We start from the raw sequence: 21,802 nt of genomic DNA, 5'->3' as shown, positions 1-21,802 counted from the left end.
TAGATTAACAGAACTACAGGTTCTTACCTAACTTCCCGTCCCACAGGGGAACAAACACAACTTTTAAACTATAGCCAAGGATGTTCGATTTCTGAACTTTTACAAGTGATCTGGTATTAGGTACAGAATCAGTCACAGCCCAAGAATAGCATCCTCAACGTCTCAAAAAACAAAAGTTAATTAAAAAGTAGGATGTAAAAGCTGGTGGGGATTTCTTTGTTGTCGGACAGAGGTGCTTGCCTACTACTGAGCCTAAAATTTCAGTTAGATCTTCTTCAACCATTTATTGAGATGGTTGGAGAAAAGTGAAGCCTCTGTAAAAAGAATGTGGAATAGGGGAGGTGTTTCCCCTGAATCTGAGGTCAAGTAGTTTTGACACTTACCTTTCATATCCCTTGCTTGGTGGCCAAGGTTAGCTGAACTTAGTTCCACAGGAACTAAAGTATGACTAACTTGTCCCTTCAACTTCAATGGGAATGAAGGTCAACGAGTTTCAGTCTAGATCCAACCCACAGAATAAAGGAACAACATGTTGAACTCAATGACAATACAAACCCCTCAGTTAACTTTCTGGAAAAGATGTGTTAGAATAGATCTGTTCAGTCACTCCTCAAAAAGAGGGCCATACAAATATTTTCGTACAATGGGACGGATACGGATAGCAGCCATCACTTTCCACAAAAGCTTACATTTCACCCTGGTTTCTCCCTGGTTTTCTCTACCACCAGGTTCTTGCCCAGTATCTATCTGTCTGTCTGTCTGTCTGTTTTTGTTCAATTTATACATCTCTCATTATCCAAAGATCCCAATGGTGTGTACATTAAGAACATAATTTATACACTTCAATAATAAAACATAAAACAATGCATAACAAAATAATCATAATAACTGTGTCCCCAGCCCCACAAATTTAACAAGCTAGAGATTATTTAATGGCTGAAGACCTGGTAAAGAGGAATGTTTTCGCCTGGTGCCTAAAGACATGTAATGATGGCGCCAGACAAGCCTCTCTGGGGGATGCATTCCACAGACAGGGAGCCAACACAGAAAGGGCCCCGTTCTCGTGTTGCCATCCTCCAAACCACTTGGAGAGGGAGGACATTGAGAAGAGCCTCGCATAACAAATGCAGGGTCTGGGTTGGTTCGTTTGAGGAGAGGCGGTCCTTAAGGTATTGAAGTCGTGAGCTGTGTAAGGCTTTACAGGTCAGCACCAGCACTCTGAATTGGGCCCAGAAACTAATTGGAAGCCTCCCATTTAGCTACATCTGCAGCTCTAGTTCCAAGCTGAAATGGGGAAAGACTGTTTGGAACAGTGGTCCCCTGCATCAAAATGAACAAAACCAATGGTTTTACATCTTTGGTTGGCGAGCCATACAAATCTGGGAGCAGTCAGAAAAAGAGGGGCTTTATTGACTTAATAGCTAAGCCTGGAGTCACAGCACAAAATGACTGCATGCAAGAACCTTAGGAGATCCTAGGGAACCAGGGCAGCACAATATATGAAGCACTGGACATTCACCAGAGCCTTCCCTTTTAAGTGGCTCAGAGGAACTGGGAATCCTTGCACAAAGCACTGGTGACTAAATCAGATAGGCTGAACATGTAGAATGAGTCAAAGTTCATTCAGTTATTTTCTGTCTTTCTTTCAGGCAAGAACCTTTTGCAGTGGTCCCTCCAACGAATGAAATATTCAATGCAGGCAGCATTTCAATCATATTATTGAGAGGGAATAAAAAAATATATCTTTGAGCGGGTGGGATTACCAAGGGTGGGTTCTGAGCTGAAAAAGCCCAGCGCATCACTTCCTCAAGAACTTGTGTGATAATGACATGCCATTTGGTGGAAGAAGAAAATCACTTCAGGAATGTCATTTATGCATCAGAGGGATAAGCCTCCTCTAGCAGCAACCAGTTAAGCAATGCTGGAGATTAAATACATCCAAGGCAGAACATTTTTCACAATCCCAATCTCCCTCTGCCCTGCCAAAGACCCACTCAACAACAACAAAAAGGTTAGACATGTAGCTTCATAAAAGATGCAATGGAAGATCAGGAGCTAATGCTCTTATGATCAGATGCACTAAATGGAGTCATCATGAATATATTTTTTATTCATTTGATTTATAACTAGCCCTTCAATAGGTTTCCCAGGGCGGACTACAGGAAGTTAAAATTACAATAAAACAAATTAAACCCAAAACTTTAAGCACTCCTCAATATAGGAAGGCAGAATAAAAAGAAGTCAGCAGCATTTAAAAATGAACACTTAATTAAATATAAGGTTTCTGTGCCTGGAACTAAAGTGACAAAAAGACAAGCAAGCTTTCAACACATGGGGAGCCACCACCAAGTAGACCCTTTCCTCTGTAGTCACCTGTCACATCTCATAGACATGGGTGGAGGAGGGGGCAAAGAATGGCAGATACTGGGAAGAGCCTTCTGCTTGTGAACACCCCCAGAACACCCACAGGCCGTTGCTGGAAATATCTCATTCTCATATATAATGTCAGAAATTATATGCCTTCAATGGTTATACCAGGAATAAAACAACAACAAATGTTAATATCTGCAGAATCTCTCTGTTCTCCACATTAGGAAGACAACACCTTTATGTAGCAGGAGGGGCAAAGAAAATGTATGGAGGCCTATTTGCAGTTTTAAATTCCAACATGGGAAGGAAGATAATGCTTCAAGGTGCTGAAACAGTTTGGGGTCCAGCATCTCTGGAGATGCAATGCATGGTTGTCTTAAATGTTGCCTACTGTAGGGGTGACTGTTTGTCTCTGCTTATGTATTTGTAAATGGAACATATATGACAAAGACATGCGCCCCAGTCCTCTCTCACCAGAAAGAAAACAAGATCTTGTGTCATTTCCCTGAAATACCTTGTTACTCAGAAGTAGGGAGCATGTAACAAATTTATGAAAAGATTTGTATGTGTGTGTGCATCTGCAAATCCTCACACATGTGTGTACAGGTATAACATATATGTGTACTTACTAGTACGTCTAAACTCTATGCAAAATTTTATACAGTACTTCTCTAAGTCCCACTCCCTGTCGTCGTCCCCCAAATGTCTGGTCCTTCTGCACAGTTTATACCAAGGACAAATGTGGTAATATGTAAGTAATAGTTATTCACTGTGCATTCACACTAACCCAAAATGGTAATTTACAGGCATTTTTTAAATTTGTGCCCAATGTCACCAGTTTCAACATTATACAAAGAAAGGTAAGCTGTAAATCAATAGGTACCAAGCAGTTCCTGCTGCAAGACATGAAAACTCCAAAGTAAACTGACATGATTGGTGAAACAGCTTCAGAGTGAACCTGCATACCACAATTGGCTCAGGAGCTGCCTTTTCCAGAGGCTAACAACCTGAAGAAAAAAGTCAATGGGGAAAAAAATTCTATCTCCTAACTACAGGATATAATGAGCCAACATCTGGAGTTGCCCAAGAAGGTGTCTCTGCTGCAGAGGGTGGACCAGCAATAATATCATTTTGACATATTAGATACCGAAGACTCCACAGTCTTGACATATATGACAGATGTTAACTCTCCATGGCAGATGGCTCTTCCCTGGAGACACTGGAGAACATGAGAAACCACCGTTCTTCTCCTGAGCTTGACAGAAGGCAGCAGAACATGCCCAATCTTGTGTCATGCTCTGGGGATACCTGACCATTTCAGAACATCAGCAGAGAGCCAGAAAGAAGACTCTTCCCCAAGGAGTGGGAAGCGTAGATAGTCACAGCAACAGCAGCTAGTGGCCATAATCAACCAAGATGTGTGGGACCTCTACTGAAAGCTATGGGCAAGCTGCACAGATAGAGGCAATAAAGGCAGAAAAGGTCCCAGCTACTTAGCAATGTTATCTTTTACAGTCAACTCATACTGCTTTTCAGAGATGAAACTTTTCAGAGTGAACATTATCTCATTAAGAGAACAAAATAAATAATAATAATATTAATAATAATAATAATAATTTAAAGGTGTGCATATTAATCACTCCAACAAAGGCATCTTGGACTGGTGGTTCCCCATCCTTCTCAGGAAAAGGCACCTTCTTTCCATAAGCAAGAAAAGCCCAACAAGGGCATACCCATTACTTGCATGAGCTGCATAGAGCAAAGTTATGATGTCAATCAAGCAGCAACTCTCTGCATAATCAATGTACAGTACATAATAGCTCTTTTTATTGCATCTCTGTTCACAGGGGGGGGGGGGAAAATCGCCCTACTAATAAAATACTTAATTCTTCAAGACCATAAACCTATTTGTGCACACCCCTTGTCTGCCTTGCATATTCCTTGTCTGCCTTCCTCTATGTGTTTCCATTAAAGTTGAATTGTACAAGACTCGGGCCACCAACACAACTATATAGATTCAAACATCTACTTCCTCTTACAACCATCTCCTCTCCCTGGAATGCTGCCGAGTTACATTGCTTAACGACATCATTCAGTAACACTACCGTCCAAGTCCATGTGGACAGTTATAATTGACTTACCAAGATGGGTGGGAGGGTAAAGCGACAAGCCTGACTTTACTTAAAGCGCCCACAATGTTTACTAGGCAGTGGCTTTTCTTCAGTTCTAAGAGAGTGCCTGCACAATCACCGGCCAAAAAGCATGAGGCTTGAGCAGGCCCTACTCGCAATAAGTTATGAGGCAGCACAGTGCTTCTGAAACTGTGGACCACCGGTGGGTCTCAGCAAAGCATTCCCTCACTTCCCCCCTGCCCTGTCATAGCCTTTTGGTTGGGTCAACACCAACAACTTCCCAGCTCGCCACATGCACAATCCATAGCTACACGTGGGAGCTGGTTAGAGCGCAGAGTGAGGCAGTAGCACCCTAAGTAGGGGAGGAAATGGATGCTAAGCAGAGAGGCAGAGGGGTCCCTTTGAGTGTGAGGGAAGAAAGAGAAAGTGTGGGGACGGCTGAGGGCGAGGAAACTGAGAAGGGCCCAGGCAGTGGTTGCACACCCTGCAACCCCAATTTCTCTCTATCTCTCCTCCTCCTTCCTGCACAGTCTCCTGTCAAGACAGGAAGCCTCTTCTCTCTCTGAAAGGGCCGGAGGGGAAACTGAAGGAAATGGAAAAGAGGAACAAAAAAAAAGTTATCATTTTAGATAAACTGGTAAAGTTTGGAACAGAAAAGGGTGGCATGAAGGGGAAAACGCTACAGGGGGAGGAAGTCAATGTAAAAAAGAGCAAGAAGGAGACGAAGCCTCCTTTTAATGCCTCTTCACCAGTAAGCTCTGGCCAAGATGAGGGGGCCCCAAAGAGGGATTAGACAGCAGAAAATTATATAATTGCTAGCTATTTGTGCCAAACTCCACCTCCATCCACTAACGTTTTGTGACTGTGGGCCTCAGTACCGGTAATCGCCAGCCCTCTCAAATGGAACCTGGTTAGATAATACCAACTTAGGAGTTGAATAGCATTGTCTTCGGTTTCATTTTCGAAGCTCTTCGAAGACAAACTCCAACAAACCAAGACTTACTCATTTTTACCCCAAATTTCGGGAGTAACCCAGATCCGACCCCAAACTGCTGGCAGTTTGGGTCTTGTTCAGAAATATAGAGCTGGGCCTATTGAAGATCTCTATCCCTCGGAACTGAAGCATCATCACTACTGGTCAGAACGGAAAGGATGGAGTACCTGAGGGTACCTTCCAGATATTGTGGCACTACAACTATAATCATCCCTGGCCACTGGTCAACAACGTCTGGACTGTTTCCTATCCCTGCACCAAGTCCTGTTACTTTACTCATAAATATGACTCAAAGCAATGCAGAAACACTGGAGCAGGCTTCCTCAACTTCGGCCCTCCAGATGTTTTGAGACCACAATTCCCATCACCCCTGACCACTGGTCCTGCTAGCTTGGGATCATGGGAGTTGTAGGCCACCAACATCTGTAGGGCCGAGGTTGAGGAAGCCTGCACTAGAGAAATACAAAAAAACCAATTACAATAAGCACCATCAATAAAGACCATAACAACAAACATATCTATGCAAACAAAGCACAAGTCTAGCAAATTATGAGCTCATGTGGGGGGGGGGTTGGGGGTTGGGGGTTGCTACCCTTCTTGGATGCATTGCATGGGTAGAATGCCACTGCCTCAAACCGGGGCTTTTTACCCAGATCCCGAGTGATCTGTTTATTCTGGATTAGTTCCAGAATGAACAGGAGGGCACCTGTTCAAACCTAATCTAACCAGGAGGAAAAGGTTTGCAATAAGAATTATTTGCCCTCCATCAGCCTTACTAGGCTGAATTGTGTCAAAAATTCAGAAAATCTGGTGCAAGGGATACTAGTCCCCAACCTTCAGCCCCCCACTTCTGGAGCAGGTAATCCTAGACTCGACACGATCGCAAACAGGACAGACAAACAGCAGACTGAAATCCTGCCTGCTGTAGCACGTTTATAAAATATACAGCGTAAACCGAGAGGCAACGTGTAAGCCAGGCTGATCCTGCCCACACACTTCACTATACAGAGGGAGAGCACCAGTTCCTTGCTGAGAGAGACCACAGCACGGCAGCTCCCTTGCCCAGACCCCTGGGTTCTCTGCAAAAGTCATTCCCAGCACCACAGAGATAGCATTTCCGTTAAATATGTTCCCGAGCTTTTGGCAAGGTCGGGAGCTCCGTCACGTAAGCTCTTCTATTCCAGTGATCCCTTCTAAGTCAATTTGTTCCAACAATAAATAAAGATTCTATCACTACAGTGTGCATCATATTGCAACGTTGCGTTATAAGCAGGCAATCCCAGAAAGGCGAGGGAGAGAGTCGAGGCAAAAGGCAGCTGGCACAAGGGGAAGGCTGCAGTTTATGACATCAGCTTATTACTACTCTCTCCCCCCCCCCTCCCAATACATCTATCCCTGGAGCCGGGAAGTGTGTGCAACAAAACACAAAGCACAAGACTTCCAGCATCACGGCGACACAGTGTACCCAACCCATTAAAGAGAAAAAGACTGACCAACAGCACGATCACTGCTTATTGACCTGTATCCATTCCTGCCCTAGCTGACATTAAGCCAACAAGACCCAAGACACACACAAGTCGAGAAAACGCTATTGTGGCCGGTTTCTGCTTTCGTCCTCTTGAAACACACAGGCTGAGCCCAAGGAAATATCCACTCAACTGCCAATGTTGTGGCAGCTTTTACGCGTGCTTCACAAGCTAGGAGGAGGCTGAGCAGCAGGGGGGCAATGCAAACCACACTGGCTGCAAGGCAGCTCTGACAAACAAGCCAATATTGCGCTTCATCTTGGAGAATTAAGACTGCATCTAAGGCACAAGTGTGTAAATTGGTGGACAGGTTTGGTATGTTCTCGGCAAAGAGCATTCTTCCCACCCGGCTTCCCTATACGCAGACCAGCTTGTATTCTTGCACTCTGGACACCAATACTAGAAACTGTGTTTCAGGCTTTTGCAAACTTGTGTTGTGGATTTTCTTTTCCCATGACAGACCTGCCTAACTAACCTGCAGTGCAGCACACTGTTGCCTGCATTCAATTCAGTTGTGCGCGCACTGAGAGAGGGGGAGGGGAACAAGCTGACTTCACTCCAGCCCTGCAACAGAATTCTCGACAAGGAAGAACAGTGTGCCATCCCTGAAGAGATCGCAAACTGATTCCGCCACCCGCCCACTTCCCAATACACAGCCCAGATTTCACTTTAATTCCTTACAAGCCATGTCAACAGCTAATCACAACTTCAAAAAAAGCCTAAAATAAACTGGTGTTGTATGTGTTTGTTATATTATTAATTAGTGTTATGAAACAATGCAATTTTTTAAAAATGTAATGGAACCATTTCCCAATGGGAAAAAATTAGCAATGGATAATCTCCCTCCCCAAAAGTTACCATACGCTTTAAAAAAATAAAATAAAAAATATATATGGGTAATAAGGTCTGAGGCATTTCAAGAAAAGCCAAAAAGGTACAATATATCGGGGTGCTCTACACTCTGATTTAGAGAGCACTTTTCTGGACTACAAGCAAATAAAGCTTCCTTGAACTGGTTCAGACCACTGATGTCTCTGGCCAAGCACTGATCTGGTTGCTTGCGGCTCACTTGAATGGAGGTCTGTCCCAGTCCAGCTGCCTGGGGACCCTTTTGGCTACAGGTGATAAGCTAAGACCTGCTCCACACACACCCCACCTCAGCCCACTTTCACATGTTCTCATAGACCCTCAACACTCTCCTACAAGGCAGACCATTATCATCACTTCCATTTTGCAGACAATGGGGACTGATGCTGCAGGAGATTGGCTGGATATTGAAGATTGGTGTTAATATGCCCAGACTGTCTTGCCCTGGTGAGCAACCTGGCTGCTGAATTCTGAACCAGATGATGTTTCTGAACAGTCTTCAGAGGCAGCCCCATGTATAATCTAACCTAGTGGTTACCAGATATGGGTGCTGCAAGGTCACCAGCTGAATCTGATGTAAGGCATTCTGCGCCACTGATGCCACCTGAGCCTCAAGCAACAACAGGGGAGGTCTGTCAATTCACGCCCTTCACCACCATGCGACAGCCAGCTCTATGGTCCCAGGCGTTTGCCAAAAATTGACAGCCACCTTCAAAAAGAAATTGTGTGCAATTCAGCAAGCAGCTTCCCCACAATTTCAGTGTAGGTCATGGACTTTCATTTATACTTCCTTAACTCAAGATGTAGTCGTGTTGATTTGCAGATGTTCCCAAGACCAACTTTCAATTTTACTAAGGAAGTCTCAGGACTAGCTAAGTGACAAATATTCTGCAAAGCGGGTCTTTATCCCTTGCATACAAACCTGTATAAAACTACTTCATAAATGAGCTTTTTCAGCATCCCTGGGCTCAGATATTCTCCAGGTGGAGGATTAGGGCACCCCTTTCCCCCACTACTTTGAAATTAGGTGGCTGGCCAAAAGTTTGTTCCATGTAAACATTTTCTAGTTGCTTAACAGCAGAATCTGGATAGTCGAATATTCCTTCCTACCGAGTTCAATATTTGCTTTATTATTCCGTCAAGAGAACAAGTTTGAACAGACTAGACATCAGTACTATATTTGCTGTGAGGGCTTGGGTGAAAGTGCTACAAAAAGAGGGGCAAATTACTGCCGCACAATGACTTCTGATATTTAGCACAACAGTTAACGTGCATATTAATAAAAGCTCATTAAATAAGAAGTCATCTATTGACTGCCCAAGATGGATGCGATTTCCTCTACCCAATATTCCTGAGATTCTGTCACACGATGTACTCCCTTTTACATTCAGACATTTATTGGCGGCTAACAAAATGCAAGATATGTTCACACCTTACAAAGAGCAGTGGATTCCACATACAAGCACACATACAACCAGACCTTTGGATGATCAATCTTATAGCCCTTTTAAATGTGTGGTATTTTGGGGGGGATATTGGTTTGTTTCTGTTTTTCTTGTTTTTATCATGTATTTTGTGTTTTTATATTGTATTTTTATTTTGTATCCCACCCTGAGATCTGTGGATGAAAAACGGTACACAAATTTGATAAATAAATAAAATAAAATGTGAAAAGGCAACATGAAGCCACCACAGAGTAATAATGCTGCCTTGTAATCGTGCCCTGGACAAGCAGCGACTGCTGCTCATGTGGCAAAACGACCAGTGTTCTTTCGACTGGCCTAGAAGCAAGTCTGGCAACCCATGAAGCAGGGATGGGGAATTCTTGGCCCTTTAGGTGTTGCCAGACTATCATAATCCCTGACCAGTGGCCATGCCGACTGGGAATTTTAGCCCGACAACATGTGGAAGGCAACAGGTTCTCCATACCTTCCTTAAAAGATGAAAAGGGCAGACAAGGCTTAGACACAGGATTCCAGCTGCTGGAAACCAAAGGAGGGGTGAGTGTTCTTTTGCTTGAATCCTGCTTGCTGGCTTCCCATGAGCAGCTGCTCAGCCACTGTGAGAACAGGACGCTGGACTAGATGGGCAATTGGCCTGATCCAGCAGATTCTTCTTGGGTTCATATGATTCCATGACAGTCTGTATGCCAACCTTAAGCACTAATGGTCTAAAGCACAGCAGTTACACACCCAGGCTGGCAGCCCCTCCACCACTGTTTGCCTTGCCACCGCCCCTGGCAGCAGATAAAAGAACCAAGAGAGAAAACCATTTAGAGCAGCCTTCCTCAACTTTGGGTCCCCAGATGGTGCTGGGACTACAACCCCCATCATCCCCGTCCACTGGTCCTGCTAGCTAGGGATGATGTGAGTTGTAGTCCAACAACATCTGGAGACCCCACGTTGAGAAAGGCTGATTCCCGGCAACAAAAACTTGCAACCTTCCCCTCTGCCCCCACAAGTAAGTTCCAAAATGACACTCGCCAAGGCTCACCAGGGATGGAGCAACTGAGCTGAGTTCAAACAGAGAGGCACCATGTCCAGGCCAAAATCTAGAAACTACCAATCAAAACAACTACCAACCACAGAGACTCTCTCTCTCTCTCTCTCTCTCTCTCTCTCTCTCTCTGTGTGTGTGTGTGTGTGTGTATGTGTGTACGGTAAGTAAAATAAGAGCCTAAAGTCACACACAATTAGAACTTCGGGCAAAAACTGAAAGCCACGACTGACCACAATTCTCTTGTGGGGAAAGAGAGGCATAGATATTAGTGGTAAAGGTCCTATATGCTTTACACTGAAAGTCAGTAGCGGTGGGACGGGGGACAGCTTCATTTTAGAGTGAAGATGCCAGTAAAGACTTGAGTTGGGGTCATTCCCCTTTATCCGAGCAGCAGGCCTACTTGGCAAAAAAAAAATGCTGATAAATATGGGCATCTTCAATTCCACTCAGTTACATCTTGCTTCCGCTGGTATATGAAGGAATTTCTAAGAGAGTTACGATGTGCTTCTCCCACCCACATCACCAGGGCAGCATCATGAACCAAAAAAGTGTCAATAGCGAGCATACACTTTAACACCAGCCTTCCCTCCAAAACCTGGTCCAAGCATCTTGGGCTGCAATTCCCATCAGCACAGCCAATGGTCAAAGATGACAGGAATTCTACTCCAACATCACCTGCAGGGCGCCAGCTTGGAGAAGGCTGCTTTAGATGCTGCTGATCTTTAGATGATTGCCCTTCTCTGCCGCAGTGTAAACAAGCAATAGGTCTTGTGCCAAGGTCACTGATGGTTCAAATCTTGGAAGGAGGTACTCTTTTTAAGTTTTGGCAGCGTGAGGTGCTGTGCTGCTATGTATGTTATTAATTATATGTTTCTTTACTACTACATTCATATCCTGCCTTTCCCCCAAGTGGCTGACAGCTATGTGCATAATTCTCCCGCTGTACCCTGTGTCTTATCTCCACAACAACCCTGAGAGGTAGGTTCGGTTGAGAGAGAGCGACTGGCCCCAGGGTCACCGGATGAGCTTCATGGTCGAGTACAGATCTGACCCTGATTCTCCCTGGTCCTAGCTGAGCACTAACTATAGCGGGTAGACATATGTAAGGTAGGAGAAGCCAGGCTGCAAGCACGAGTCAAGCAGAGAGCAGGATCCAGCCCAGCAACCAGGGAGATCCCCACCTCCGCCAACCTCCCCATCTCTTTATCAAGTCACTGGCTGACAGGTCTTCAGCCATGCCTTCTCTAACTTCTAGTCAGTCAGAACTTGGAACAAAGTAAAGATTGCAACAGCTGAAGCAAGTGAAGCAAGCTATCATCTCCTGAGAGATCCACATTGGCTCCCAGTACGTTTCCGAGCACAATTCAAAGTGTTGGTGCTGACCTTTTAATGCCCTAAACGGCCTCGGTCCTGTATACCTGAATGAGCATCTCCACCCCCATCGTTCAGCCCGGACACTGAGATCCAGCGCCGAGGGCCTTCTGGCGGTTCCCTCACTGCGAGAAGCAAACCTACAGGGAACCAGGCAGAGGGCCTTCTCGGTAGTGGCACCTGTCCTGTGGAACGCCCTCCCATCAGAGGTCAAAGAGATAAGCAACTACCGTACTTGACATTCAGAAAATACCTGAAGGCAGCTCTGTTTAGGGAGGTTTTTAATCTGTGACATTTTAATGTATTTTAATATTTGTTGGAAGCCGCCCAGAGAGGCTTGGGGGACCTAGCCAGATGGGTGGGGTACAAATAATAATAATAATAATAATAATAATAATAATAATAATTTTTGAGTGTCCCTGAGAATCTTCGCTCAAACATTTGCTGTATTATAAGCTGATCCATTCTAAACTGGTTTTGTGTAGCTTCACAAGAAAATCCATAGGTGTGCACCATAAAACTAGTAATAATAATACAGAGCTAGATTATGATGCAGCAAGCTACAGCAATGGGAAACGGTAGTTATTTAAGGAAGCAGCAGCCATCAAAGTAAATTCATGACCTAGAGACGGAGCCCTGTGCTTCTGTAGTTTTCTTAGAAAGCTACTTAGAAGCCATTCCAATTCATAGGGACAGTGAATTGGGGCCTCCTTCGCTGCCAGTATACAATTTGACCGCATTATCTGGTGTCACTTTTGCTCCAATACCTTCCAAGCCTAATATTTAGTCACCGCCTTGATTCACATGCCTGCCCTGAAGCACCACAGAAACTGAACACCTCTTAGGTCACCGAGAGCTATATCTGATCCTACATACTCTGCCAGATTCCATTCGTTTCCAGCACAGGTTCCTTAGACACAGATTCAAGGAGCTTCCCCCCACCCCTCTACCTCACTCCTCTGCCGGCCTTATACTTCTCCTGTTTTATTCCCTTCCGTTCCAAACGTGGCACCCACAAACCCCCATGCCCCATGCAGCTATTCTCATAAACGTTCAGTTTAATTAACTCACAGTCACCATCACACGGAATTTTCCTATGACATTGATGCTGTCCCTCAAAGCTATCCTGCCCTGGTTGCTTCCACCGATTTCAAGCTCATTAGTTTGCCCTCTATGTAGTTGGCAAACGCCGACGGGCCGCAGTTTGCTGCAACCCAACAGCTGTCTGGGTGCTTAAAATCTTAGGCGAGCACATTATCTGATGGTTTCGGATGCCATGGCAACCGAGTGACAGATATTTACTTTCCCCGAATCGCCCCAGTTTTTACGCTCCTATCCCAACTTGCATATTCACCCAGGGTAGACCCAGGCAACCTTCCTGAGGTTTACTTTGCAATCAGAGATTCACACGGAACAGTCGCACGGCAAGCTTCTTATACATGATGCTAAATCGAACATGCCGCCTATTTGGGGAGAAGGGGGCGAGAAAAGCTGGAATAATATTTTTCAGCAAGGACTGCACTGCCACCGTCCACCGATTTTCTATCTATCCCTCCTCCATTCAGGGGCACAGCAGCCAGGTTAGGCCCGTGCTTCTTGCTGCCATAGGCAATCTGTAATTTTACCCATACAATGTCCTATTGTATGCGCAACAGTTAAATAACAACACATTAAATGTTCAGGAGTTGCTTGGGAGAATATATTCTTATTTTCATTTTTAAATGTCTGTCACATCTTTATTCCCCTCTCCCCTTTACAATGGTCTGAGATGTGGTTCGATAATATTTGGGACACAGCTAGTTCAGAACGTCTAACTGGGCTTAGAAGAACTGCTAATGGGAGTTATAAAGGAAAATACCTTTGATGAAACCTGGTCTCCCTCCTTTTTATACATAAGGGAAGAAGAAAGGAAAGCTCTCCCATCAGCCTCACAAACCTGTCTGTGGAGAACCTATATGTACTGCCAATGTTTTTTAAGACTGCGTGAAACGATATTTGCCTGGCACCTGCTTCATATAATACAGGTAGGTGGCTTTAAAACTATTTTATTTTCTCAGGCATGGCTGGATTGTTTTAGCTGCTTTGGGACTGCTTTGTTACAATATGTATTGTTTTGTGCTGTATCGTCTGTTTTATTGAATTCGTCTTTATTAAAAAAAAAACCAGTTGTCTGTTGAAGCTGCTTACTTTGGCAGAAAGCAGCTTTGCACACCTCATAACATATAAACAAAACGCTTACTGAGATCTGTAAAAAACACATACGCCAAGTTACTAAAATCCCTCACCTCCATGACACAGCACCTCTCTTCAACTCCACCACAAAGCCTACGCGAGAGAAGGCGACCCAATATGGAAAGGATCTTCTCCAAACATCCACACTCTTTTTCCTTATTTATAGCTCTACTGGTTTCCAGTTTTCCCTTTGCTCAGACTGAATTATTTAATAAATTAAAGGGATCCTTATTCTTCACTGTTCCCAAGGCTATACATGGGTTCTACCAATTTCCCTTTGTAATGTTGACACTGGTGTCCATGAAGACTCCCATTTAATTTTAGACTGCGATACCCTTCAGGTTATCTCCCTTATACCCTTGCTCTGCATTGCTGCAATATGGCCAAGACACCATCCTTTTCTGAACAAGGGTGGCTGACACCCACCCCACCCCACCCCAGTTCATTTAGCTGAGCCAGTCCCCACCCCCTCAAGCAATTTTCTTCTCTATCCCCCACCCTAACAAGACCATAGTGATTTTGGTGACAACAGCACCAAAGGAGGAGGAGGAGGAGGAGGGAGGTTAAAATAGGAACAACACTATACCAGCACCCAGATGGAGATGTAAATCACCACCATCAAATGGATCAGCTGATTAGTGGAAAGGTGGCAATGAGCCCTTTACTTAGCTAGTTTACGGGGGGGGGGGGCCATGCGGCCCCAGAGAGCTGGCCAAGGTTGAATGTGGCCCTCAGACCAAAAAGGGCTAGTCACCCCTGGTTTAGATTCAGTCACCCAAAGCTACACTTAAAATACCAAAATATTAATGATAATTACTTGCTCTTTCCACCATTATTTGGCACATCCCGAGCTATTCCCTTTCACACTTTTACAAATATCTCTGTGAGCAAGTTACGCTGGAGAAAGCAGGAAAGGGATTGCAACGCAGCACTACTATCCAGTTGCACACCGATACACTAAGGCTGCAATCCTAACCCTGCTTACCTGGGAGGTAAGCCCCACTGAATTCAGTAGTACTTACTTCTGAGTAGATATGGTTAGGCTTGCCCTGTAAATCATCATTTCATAGGCATTTCAGAGTACCAGTGGGAGACGTTCAACAATATTCCCGTTTTGCAATAGGAGACCGAGACAGAGCATTTGCATCAAATTCAGCCCACAGTGGTTCCTCTGCCACAGAGCACCAGATCTAGAATTCTGGTCCAAGTCCCCCATCTTCTTCTACCACCTGCACGAATTCATTTCAGTAATAACAACTTAGCATTTATAATAGCACTTTTATTGAGTATTCACAGGGCTTCGCATGCGATCTGGGAGCAATTCTTACAGAAACCTTGTTAAGTACAGCTTTATTATCCCCATGTTGCTGATGCGAGACTTGAAGCAGGGAGAAGAGCAGTTAGCCTAAGGCCACTAAGTTCACGGTCCTGGTAAGAGCTGAAATGGGGGCTTCCTGGCTTCGAGCCATTAAGCCAGTTCTTAAGACCAGTGCTCAAGTCAGGCAACTTCCACTGCAAAAGGGGCCAAGGCTATAACTGCTGGAGCTGCTTAAAAACCTGGAGAAAATCCAAATGCCTAAATGGAAGCAGTGCAGTTGCAGAACACTTGTGGGGCAACTGCAAAAAGAATAGAATAGAAACGGTACGTTTTGCAAAAGGCAAAGCCTTCTGCGGAAGATGAAGGCCGCTGCACATCTTTAGTTACATTAAAACCTGAAGTGTGCATCTGTTTCTCATGCAGAATGTTCTCATCTCTTGAAATTAACTCTGATCAAGGCTGGTAATATGTACTCTGACTGAAAACATGCTTGCTACACATAGCTGATTACTAGGCAATACAAATAAGAGTTTGGCATAAATGACAGTGGAAGAAGGCTGCTGTTTTCTATCAAAATTTCTAGCATCTGATTGATATGGTTGCACCAATGTGTCTACCCTATAAGGAATGGGCAGATGTTCCTGGATCGATGGTCAAATGTTACAGAACATTTAGGTGCAAGGCAAAAACTTTTCTCTTCTCCCAGGCCTCTAATTAAACTTTCGATGGCCTTTTAAATGGGAGGGGGGGTAACTGTTTTGTTTTTTCTTATGTTATATATTTTTGTGTGATCCTCAAATGAAGGGTGGTACAGAAATGCAATAATAATAATAATAATAATAATAATAATAATAATAATAATAATACCATTTATGAAGGCATAATACAAAATCTATTTCACCTGTTATATTTCCCAGAGAGATTTATTGGAATGTTTTAGTGCAAGTCCTTTGCTGTTATGGCTAGATACAAGTTGTTTTTTTAAAAAAAATCATTTGGAAGATATAATATGCATGCTTCACGGTGACTTGTTGAGCCCTTCGTGCACAACGTGATACAGACTTCTTGACATAGAAATAAGCCTCCATGCATATATATTATTTTTTTTAAAAAAAAGATGCACCACAATGTTGAATTATATCCATTAGATCCGGGGGAAACAAAAAGCTCATCACTCTCAATGGCATTAAGATTAGTACTCTTATAAAATTAATATTCCACAAAAGGCTATGTATGAAGCTAGATCAATTCATAGGAGCCTCTCTCTTTGCTGCCAACATTGAGGACTGCTTCAATTATTTGTTTGTTTGTTTGTTTGTCTGTTTGTTTGTAAAATGCCTGTGTGTTTTACTTCATGCTACCATGCCTAGGTGTGGTTCTTGAGAGCACATTTTGAATCGTATGTGCCAACTCCATAAATACTTTCAACCCAACCTATACATACCTACTCAGAAGTAAGTCCCTCTTTGTTCAGTGGCAATTATCTGCAAGACAAATTTCTCTATTCCTATGTATTGCAGAATAACCACAAAAACAGCACTAACTCTTTAACAGGTATGGCTTTCACACGGGTAAGTTCCGTTTCACTAACCTATTAACGCAGGCTTCTTCAACCTCGGCCCTCCAGATGTTTTGAGACTACAATTCCCATCATCCCTGACCACTGGGTCCTGCTAGCTAGGGATCGTGGGAGTTGTAGGCCAAAAACATCTGGAGGGCAGAGGTTGAGGAAGCCTGTATTAAGATATATTTGAGAATGCCAACAAGCATACAGAGGCAATCCAGTTGACAGGATCAAGAACAGGTTAAGCAGCAGGAAGCAGGAATAAATGAATAGTTCTCCCAATTGAGGGATGTAGAAAGTGGAATCCCCCCAAGGATCAGTATTAGGTCCCGTGTTTTTCAATTCGTTCGTACGTATATCTAAAACTAAGGATGAGCAGTGGAGCAGCCAGGTTTGCCAGTGATACTAAATTGTTCAGGGTGGTTAAAACAAAAAGGGATTACAAGGAGCTCCAAAAGAATATCTCCAAACTGAGGGAACGGGAAGTGGCAAATGCAGTTCAATGCAAACAAGTGCAAAGAGATGCACATCAGGGCAAAAAGTATTATCTTATACACATATAACATTCATGGGGTCCGAACTAGCAGTGACTGACCGGGAATGAGAACTTGGGGGTCACTGTGGAAGAGCTCAATGAATGTCGAACCAGTATGTTTGGCAGGCGTGAAAAAGACAAAATTCCATGCTAGGGATGATCAGGAAAGAACTGCACCAGGAATGTGGTGCACAGATCTGGTTGCCTCTTCACAGAAAGGATATCAGAGAGCAGGAAAGGGATCAGAAATCGGCAACCCAAATGAGGAAAGCTCACGACGTTCGGGATTTTTTTATCTTTGAGAAGAGGGGACACGATAGAAGTGCCTAAACTATTGTGCATGGGGCATGGAGCAAAGAGGGCAGAGGAAAGCTTTTATGCCCTTCTCGTAACACTAGAAATAAAGGGCATCCAATTAAGTTGAATGTTAAGAGAAGACTCGGGGCAGACAAAATAAAACACTTCTTCGCGTAGTTAAACAATGGAATTCATGTCCCACCAACTTGGATGGCTTTAAAAGAAGATTAGACAAATTCATGGGAGATAAGGTTTTCAGTGACTACTATCCCAGACATCCCTACATCCACCCTAAGAGGAAATATGCTTCTGAACACCAGCTGCCGGAAACCGCTGGAAGAGGGATAGCCATCGCAATAACAGGTTGGTCAGTGGCCTGATCCAACAGGTTCTTCTTATGTTCAATGCAATATTGGTGCAGTACTAGTGCAATGCTATAGGTGTCAATCCCTAGTAAGAGACCTAATTCCAGAAAAAAATGGGACCGATGTAATCTGCTATTGAATTTGAAAACCCACACACACAAAACTAAATTTAAACAATGACACAAAGAAGGGCCCGAAGCTGGCGCTTTTTACATGATGCAAATGAAAAGTTTTAATGATCCATTCCATGTCACGGAGCTGCAGGACAACTTGATCAAAAACAGTGTTCATGCACTCACCTCTGGCCGACAGCTTCTTGGTATTGATTATCTTCGCAGCGTACTCCTGGGATGATGTTTTTTTCACACATCTCCGGACCACTGAAAAAGCTCCCCTGGAACAAAAAAGAAAGGCTGAACCTGTGAAACTGGTTTAAACATGAAGTCCAAATCAAGAATTATAAACTGAAGGCAAACCAAAACCTCATTATCTACATCAAAGTATTTAGCCAAAGTCCATACTGAGTTGCTACAAGTATTTTAAAAGAACTGAAAACACAGCACTTCCAAGAATTCCAAGCGAAGAGGTAGAGTTGCATGAAAGGATGACTAGGGTGGCTACAAGAAGATTTGGTTCCCACAAAGAGTAGAGCTTTGATTATGAAGTTCTTTTGCATGAGCTCATTACATCACCTAGACACATGCCTGTATCCTAGACGTAAAATCTAAATAAAAATGATATTTTGATATGCAGACAAGAGGAAGGACTTTGCTAGTGTTTGCATTACCAAGTCTTCTGTAGCGTAACTCTAATTAATACATATTTATCAACGCAAGTTCAGCAAGGTGTTTGTGGCAAAAAGAGAGAGAGAGAGAGGAAAGGGTGAGTAGATGCGCTGGTAACGAAAAGATGCCAATTTCCAGAAAAGCAGGGAGATGTGGCAACAGAGTCTGGAAAACAGCCTCCATGAATGGTAACAGAGGACAGAGTAAGCGCAGGACAAAAGATATTGGGGGGGGGAGAATACACCAGAGCCTTTTCAAAGGGGGGGGGGAATGTTCCTCAGGTGCAGAAGGCAGCCTGCCTGCACCCTGAAACGAGCAACCAGCCAGAACAGCAGACAAGCACAAACAGTCATGGAAACAAAGACCAACAGAAATGGCCTGGTCTGGGCAGGAGATACATTTCTTTTCTACCCATCCTCACCCACATCCATTTCTGTATGCAAGTCAGAAAGAAGCAAAGGCCGGTAAGGAAGATGAGAAGTGGTTCAAAAGAGGTGGGGGGGGGGGGAGAGAGAAAAGAGACAGCAGCACTCAGGGACTGGTGCAAGAAAGGAGGAGGACTCAAATGCAGCAGTACCTGGGGTGCATCTACCCCCAACCGCACACACACTGTATTCATCCCAACCAGAATATTGGGCAAATCTCCTGCAGAATACTGGGGGGGGGGGGGACGACAAAAACTGTGTCTGTTTAAGATCAGTGGTGGAGTATTGGGGGGGGGGGCACAGGGAACCTCCCTTGATGCATGAGAAATGCAGCAATGCCCCTTGTTGTAGTGCAGAAATGAGAGGGGGGGAGGAAGAATCTTGGAAGTTGCAGGCTGCAGCAACAGCAGGGAGGGTTGGCATTCAGACGGAAAAGCAGTCCCAGGGTTAAAGCAGCAGTATCCAGCTCAGCAGTGGGTGGAATCCCATATTTCTCGGGGCAGAAATAGCCCCGGAGCGTGCCCCCCATCATAGTGGGGGGGAAGCAGACCCTCTGGACTGCTTGCCCCGGCTTCATTCCCTCCCTCGAGCTACTTCCTCCAACTGCCTTGGCATAACACAGCGGAGCACATTTCCTCCCGGGCTCGCTTTTGCAAAGCCCGGAGACCAAGCGCCTCTGCTCCCGTTTAACGGAGCCGCAACACGACGGCCTACATGTGCGCGGATGGGCACGGGCTATAAGGCTCCGTTCCAATAACCAGGTAAGGGAAAGTCCGCATCGGAGAGGAAGGAGGGAGGGAGAGAGAGGCTCCGAGCAGAGAAAAGAGAGTTTGCTAGAAAGACTTCCTGAGTAGAAACTACAGTTAGTAGCACCAGAAGGGAGGGGAGGGAAAGGAAAGAGGAGCCCCCCCAAGGTGGGGGGGAACCCAGGATCGGGATCCAGGCTCGCCGGAGAAGGGGCGAGAGGGGATCCAAGGGGGAAGGCGGAGCAGCGCCCGGCCGCAATAACAGCCCGGCTGCCAGGAGCTGCGCCAAAGCGAGGAGGGAGGAGGAGGAAGAAGACACCAGCGAGGAACGCCTGGGCTGCGTACTTGCCGAGCTCCTCGTACAGCTGGTATTCATCGGTAAAGCGGGTGCACGTTGCCGGGGAGGCCATGTTCGCGCTGCGTTAGGCTTTGCAGGCTCGGCGGGCAGGCTCGCTCAGCGCTGCCGCCGCAGGGACATCGGACTGGGCGAGGCTCCGAGGGCTGCGCGGGCTGGGACGGTCGTCTCCTGCAGGAGTTGCTGCTCCTCTCTTACTCCCTTGCTCTCACTACTTCGGCCTCCGTCTCCACCTCCTCGTCCTCCTCCTCCTCGCGGAGCTGGTGCCGGCGTGCCTCTCCGCCCAGCTGTGCGCTCCCGCCCGCTTCACTGCGCACAGTCACCGCTCCCCGCAGAAAGACGAGGAGGCGGCGTCGGAGGCTGAGCGCGCCCAGCACCGCGAGATCTTCTTCCCTGGGAGGGAGCCGAGGAGGAGACGCCGACGCCGCCGCCGCCGCTGCCGCCGCCTTCTCTCGTCTCGTCGCCCTCCTTCCTTGCCTCCGCCTACCAGCCAGCCCTCCCTCCCTCCCCAGAGGTGTGGCCGGAGGGAGCGCGGGCAGACTCGCCAGCAAGGGAGGAGCTGGTCGTGGGCTGCGCTTGCGTGAGGCGGCGGCGGCGGCGGCGGCTGCTTCGTTTTCCTCACAGCGAAGGAGCCCGCCTTCCCCTGTCTCGGCAGCCCAAAGCGCTGCTTGCCTTCCGCCTCACAGACAGGAGGCAGAGATAGGCTGGTCGCGCGCGGAGCTTCCTCGAATGGAAGCGCCATTCAGCTCGGCGAGCGTCGCTGCCAAGTAAAGCAAAAGGCGGCAGCGCTTCTCTGAGGCGTGAGGCGACGGCCAGTCGTTTTTTCCTAAAGTCCCTTCGGAGATTGGCGGATACTAGGAGTCCCTTCTATAGAGGCTCGTGGAATGGTCGAGTTGGAAGGGACCCTGAGGGTCCTGTAGTCCAACCCCCTGCAATGCACCCATGACAGATGGCCATCCAACCTCTGCTAAAAAAAACTTCCAGGCGAGAGTTCATCTCCTATCTTTCTGTTTTTTAACCACCTCGCTCACCAGATGCAAAATAGAACGGGGGGACGGACACAATTGACCCCCCCCCTCAGGTCCCACATGGGAACTTTTAAGAGGGTTGCCCCCCCCCCTTGCATTGTGGCAGGCAGGGGAGGCGCTGCTGTCTCCCGCGCTCTTTCTAAGCTATGCGAGCGCGCACGAGAGGCGGCGGACCGCAGCCCTGCCTTGCCCGCGCCAATCGGGCGAGAGCAGACGGCTGCAGGCGCTTGCTGACTCCGGCTTTGTATACCGGATGCGCCTTGGTGAACGCGGGCGAGGGGGCGGGTCTCGTCGCCTGGAACGCCGTTGCCATGATAGGACAGGAGGCGAAGGAAGGCTGCCCAAGCCGCTTCTCCGGCAGAGCAGGGTCTGCAGACGGGGGAGCTGCTGGCA

General features: G+C 46.0%; 1 protein-coding gene across 36 annotated transcripts in view; it reads right to left on the bottom strand.

Annotated features, from left to right (window-relative positions):
* The window catches only part of CAMK2G (calcium/calmodulin dependent protein kinase II gamma), a 156,635-nt gene extending 136,126 nt beyond the window's left edge, over positions 1-20,509 (bottom strand). For all 36 annotated transcript variants that reach the window (XM_033148543.1, XM_033148544.1, XM_033148551.1 and 33 more), the window contains exons 1-2: positions 20,372-20,509; positions 18,370-18,464 (exon numbers count right to left, since the gene is read on the bottom strand). In XM_033148543.1, coding sequence (XP_033004434.1) covers positions 18,370-18,464; positions 20,372-20,436 — 160 coding nt within the window. In that variant the 5' untranslated portion in view covers positions 20,437-20,509. The remainder of the gene's footprint in view (positions 1-18,369; positions 18,465-20,371) is intronic.
* Positions 20,510-21,802: the final 1,293 nt, after the last annotated feature.

The sequence above is a fragment of the Lacerta agilis genome, chromosome 5 (assembly GCF_009819535.1).
Source record: "Lacerta agilis isolate rLacAgi1 chromosome 5, rLacAgi1.pri, whole genome shotgun sequence".
In the NCBI taxonomy this organism is placed as follows: domain Eukaryota; kingdom Metazoa; phylum Chordata; class Lepidosauria; order Squamata; family Lacertidae; genus Lacerta; species Lacerta agilis.
Note: the sequence above shows the minus strand (reverse complement) of the source record. Positions and strands in the feature narration are given on the sequence as shown.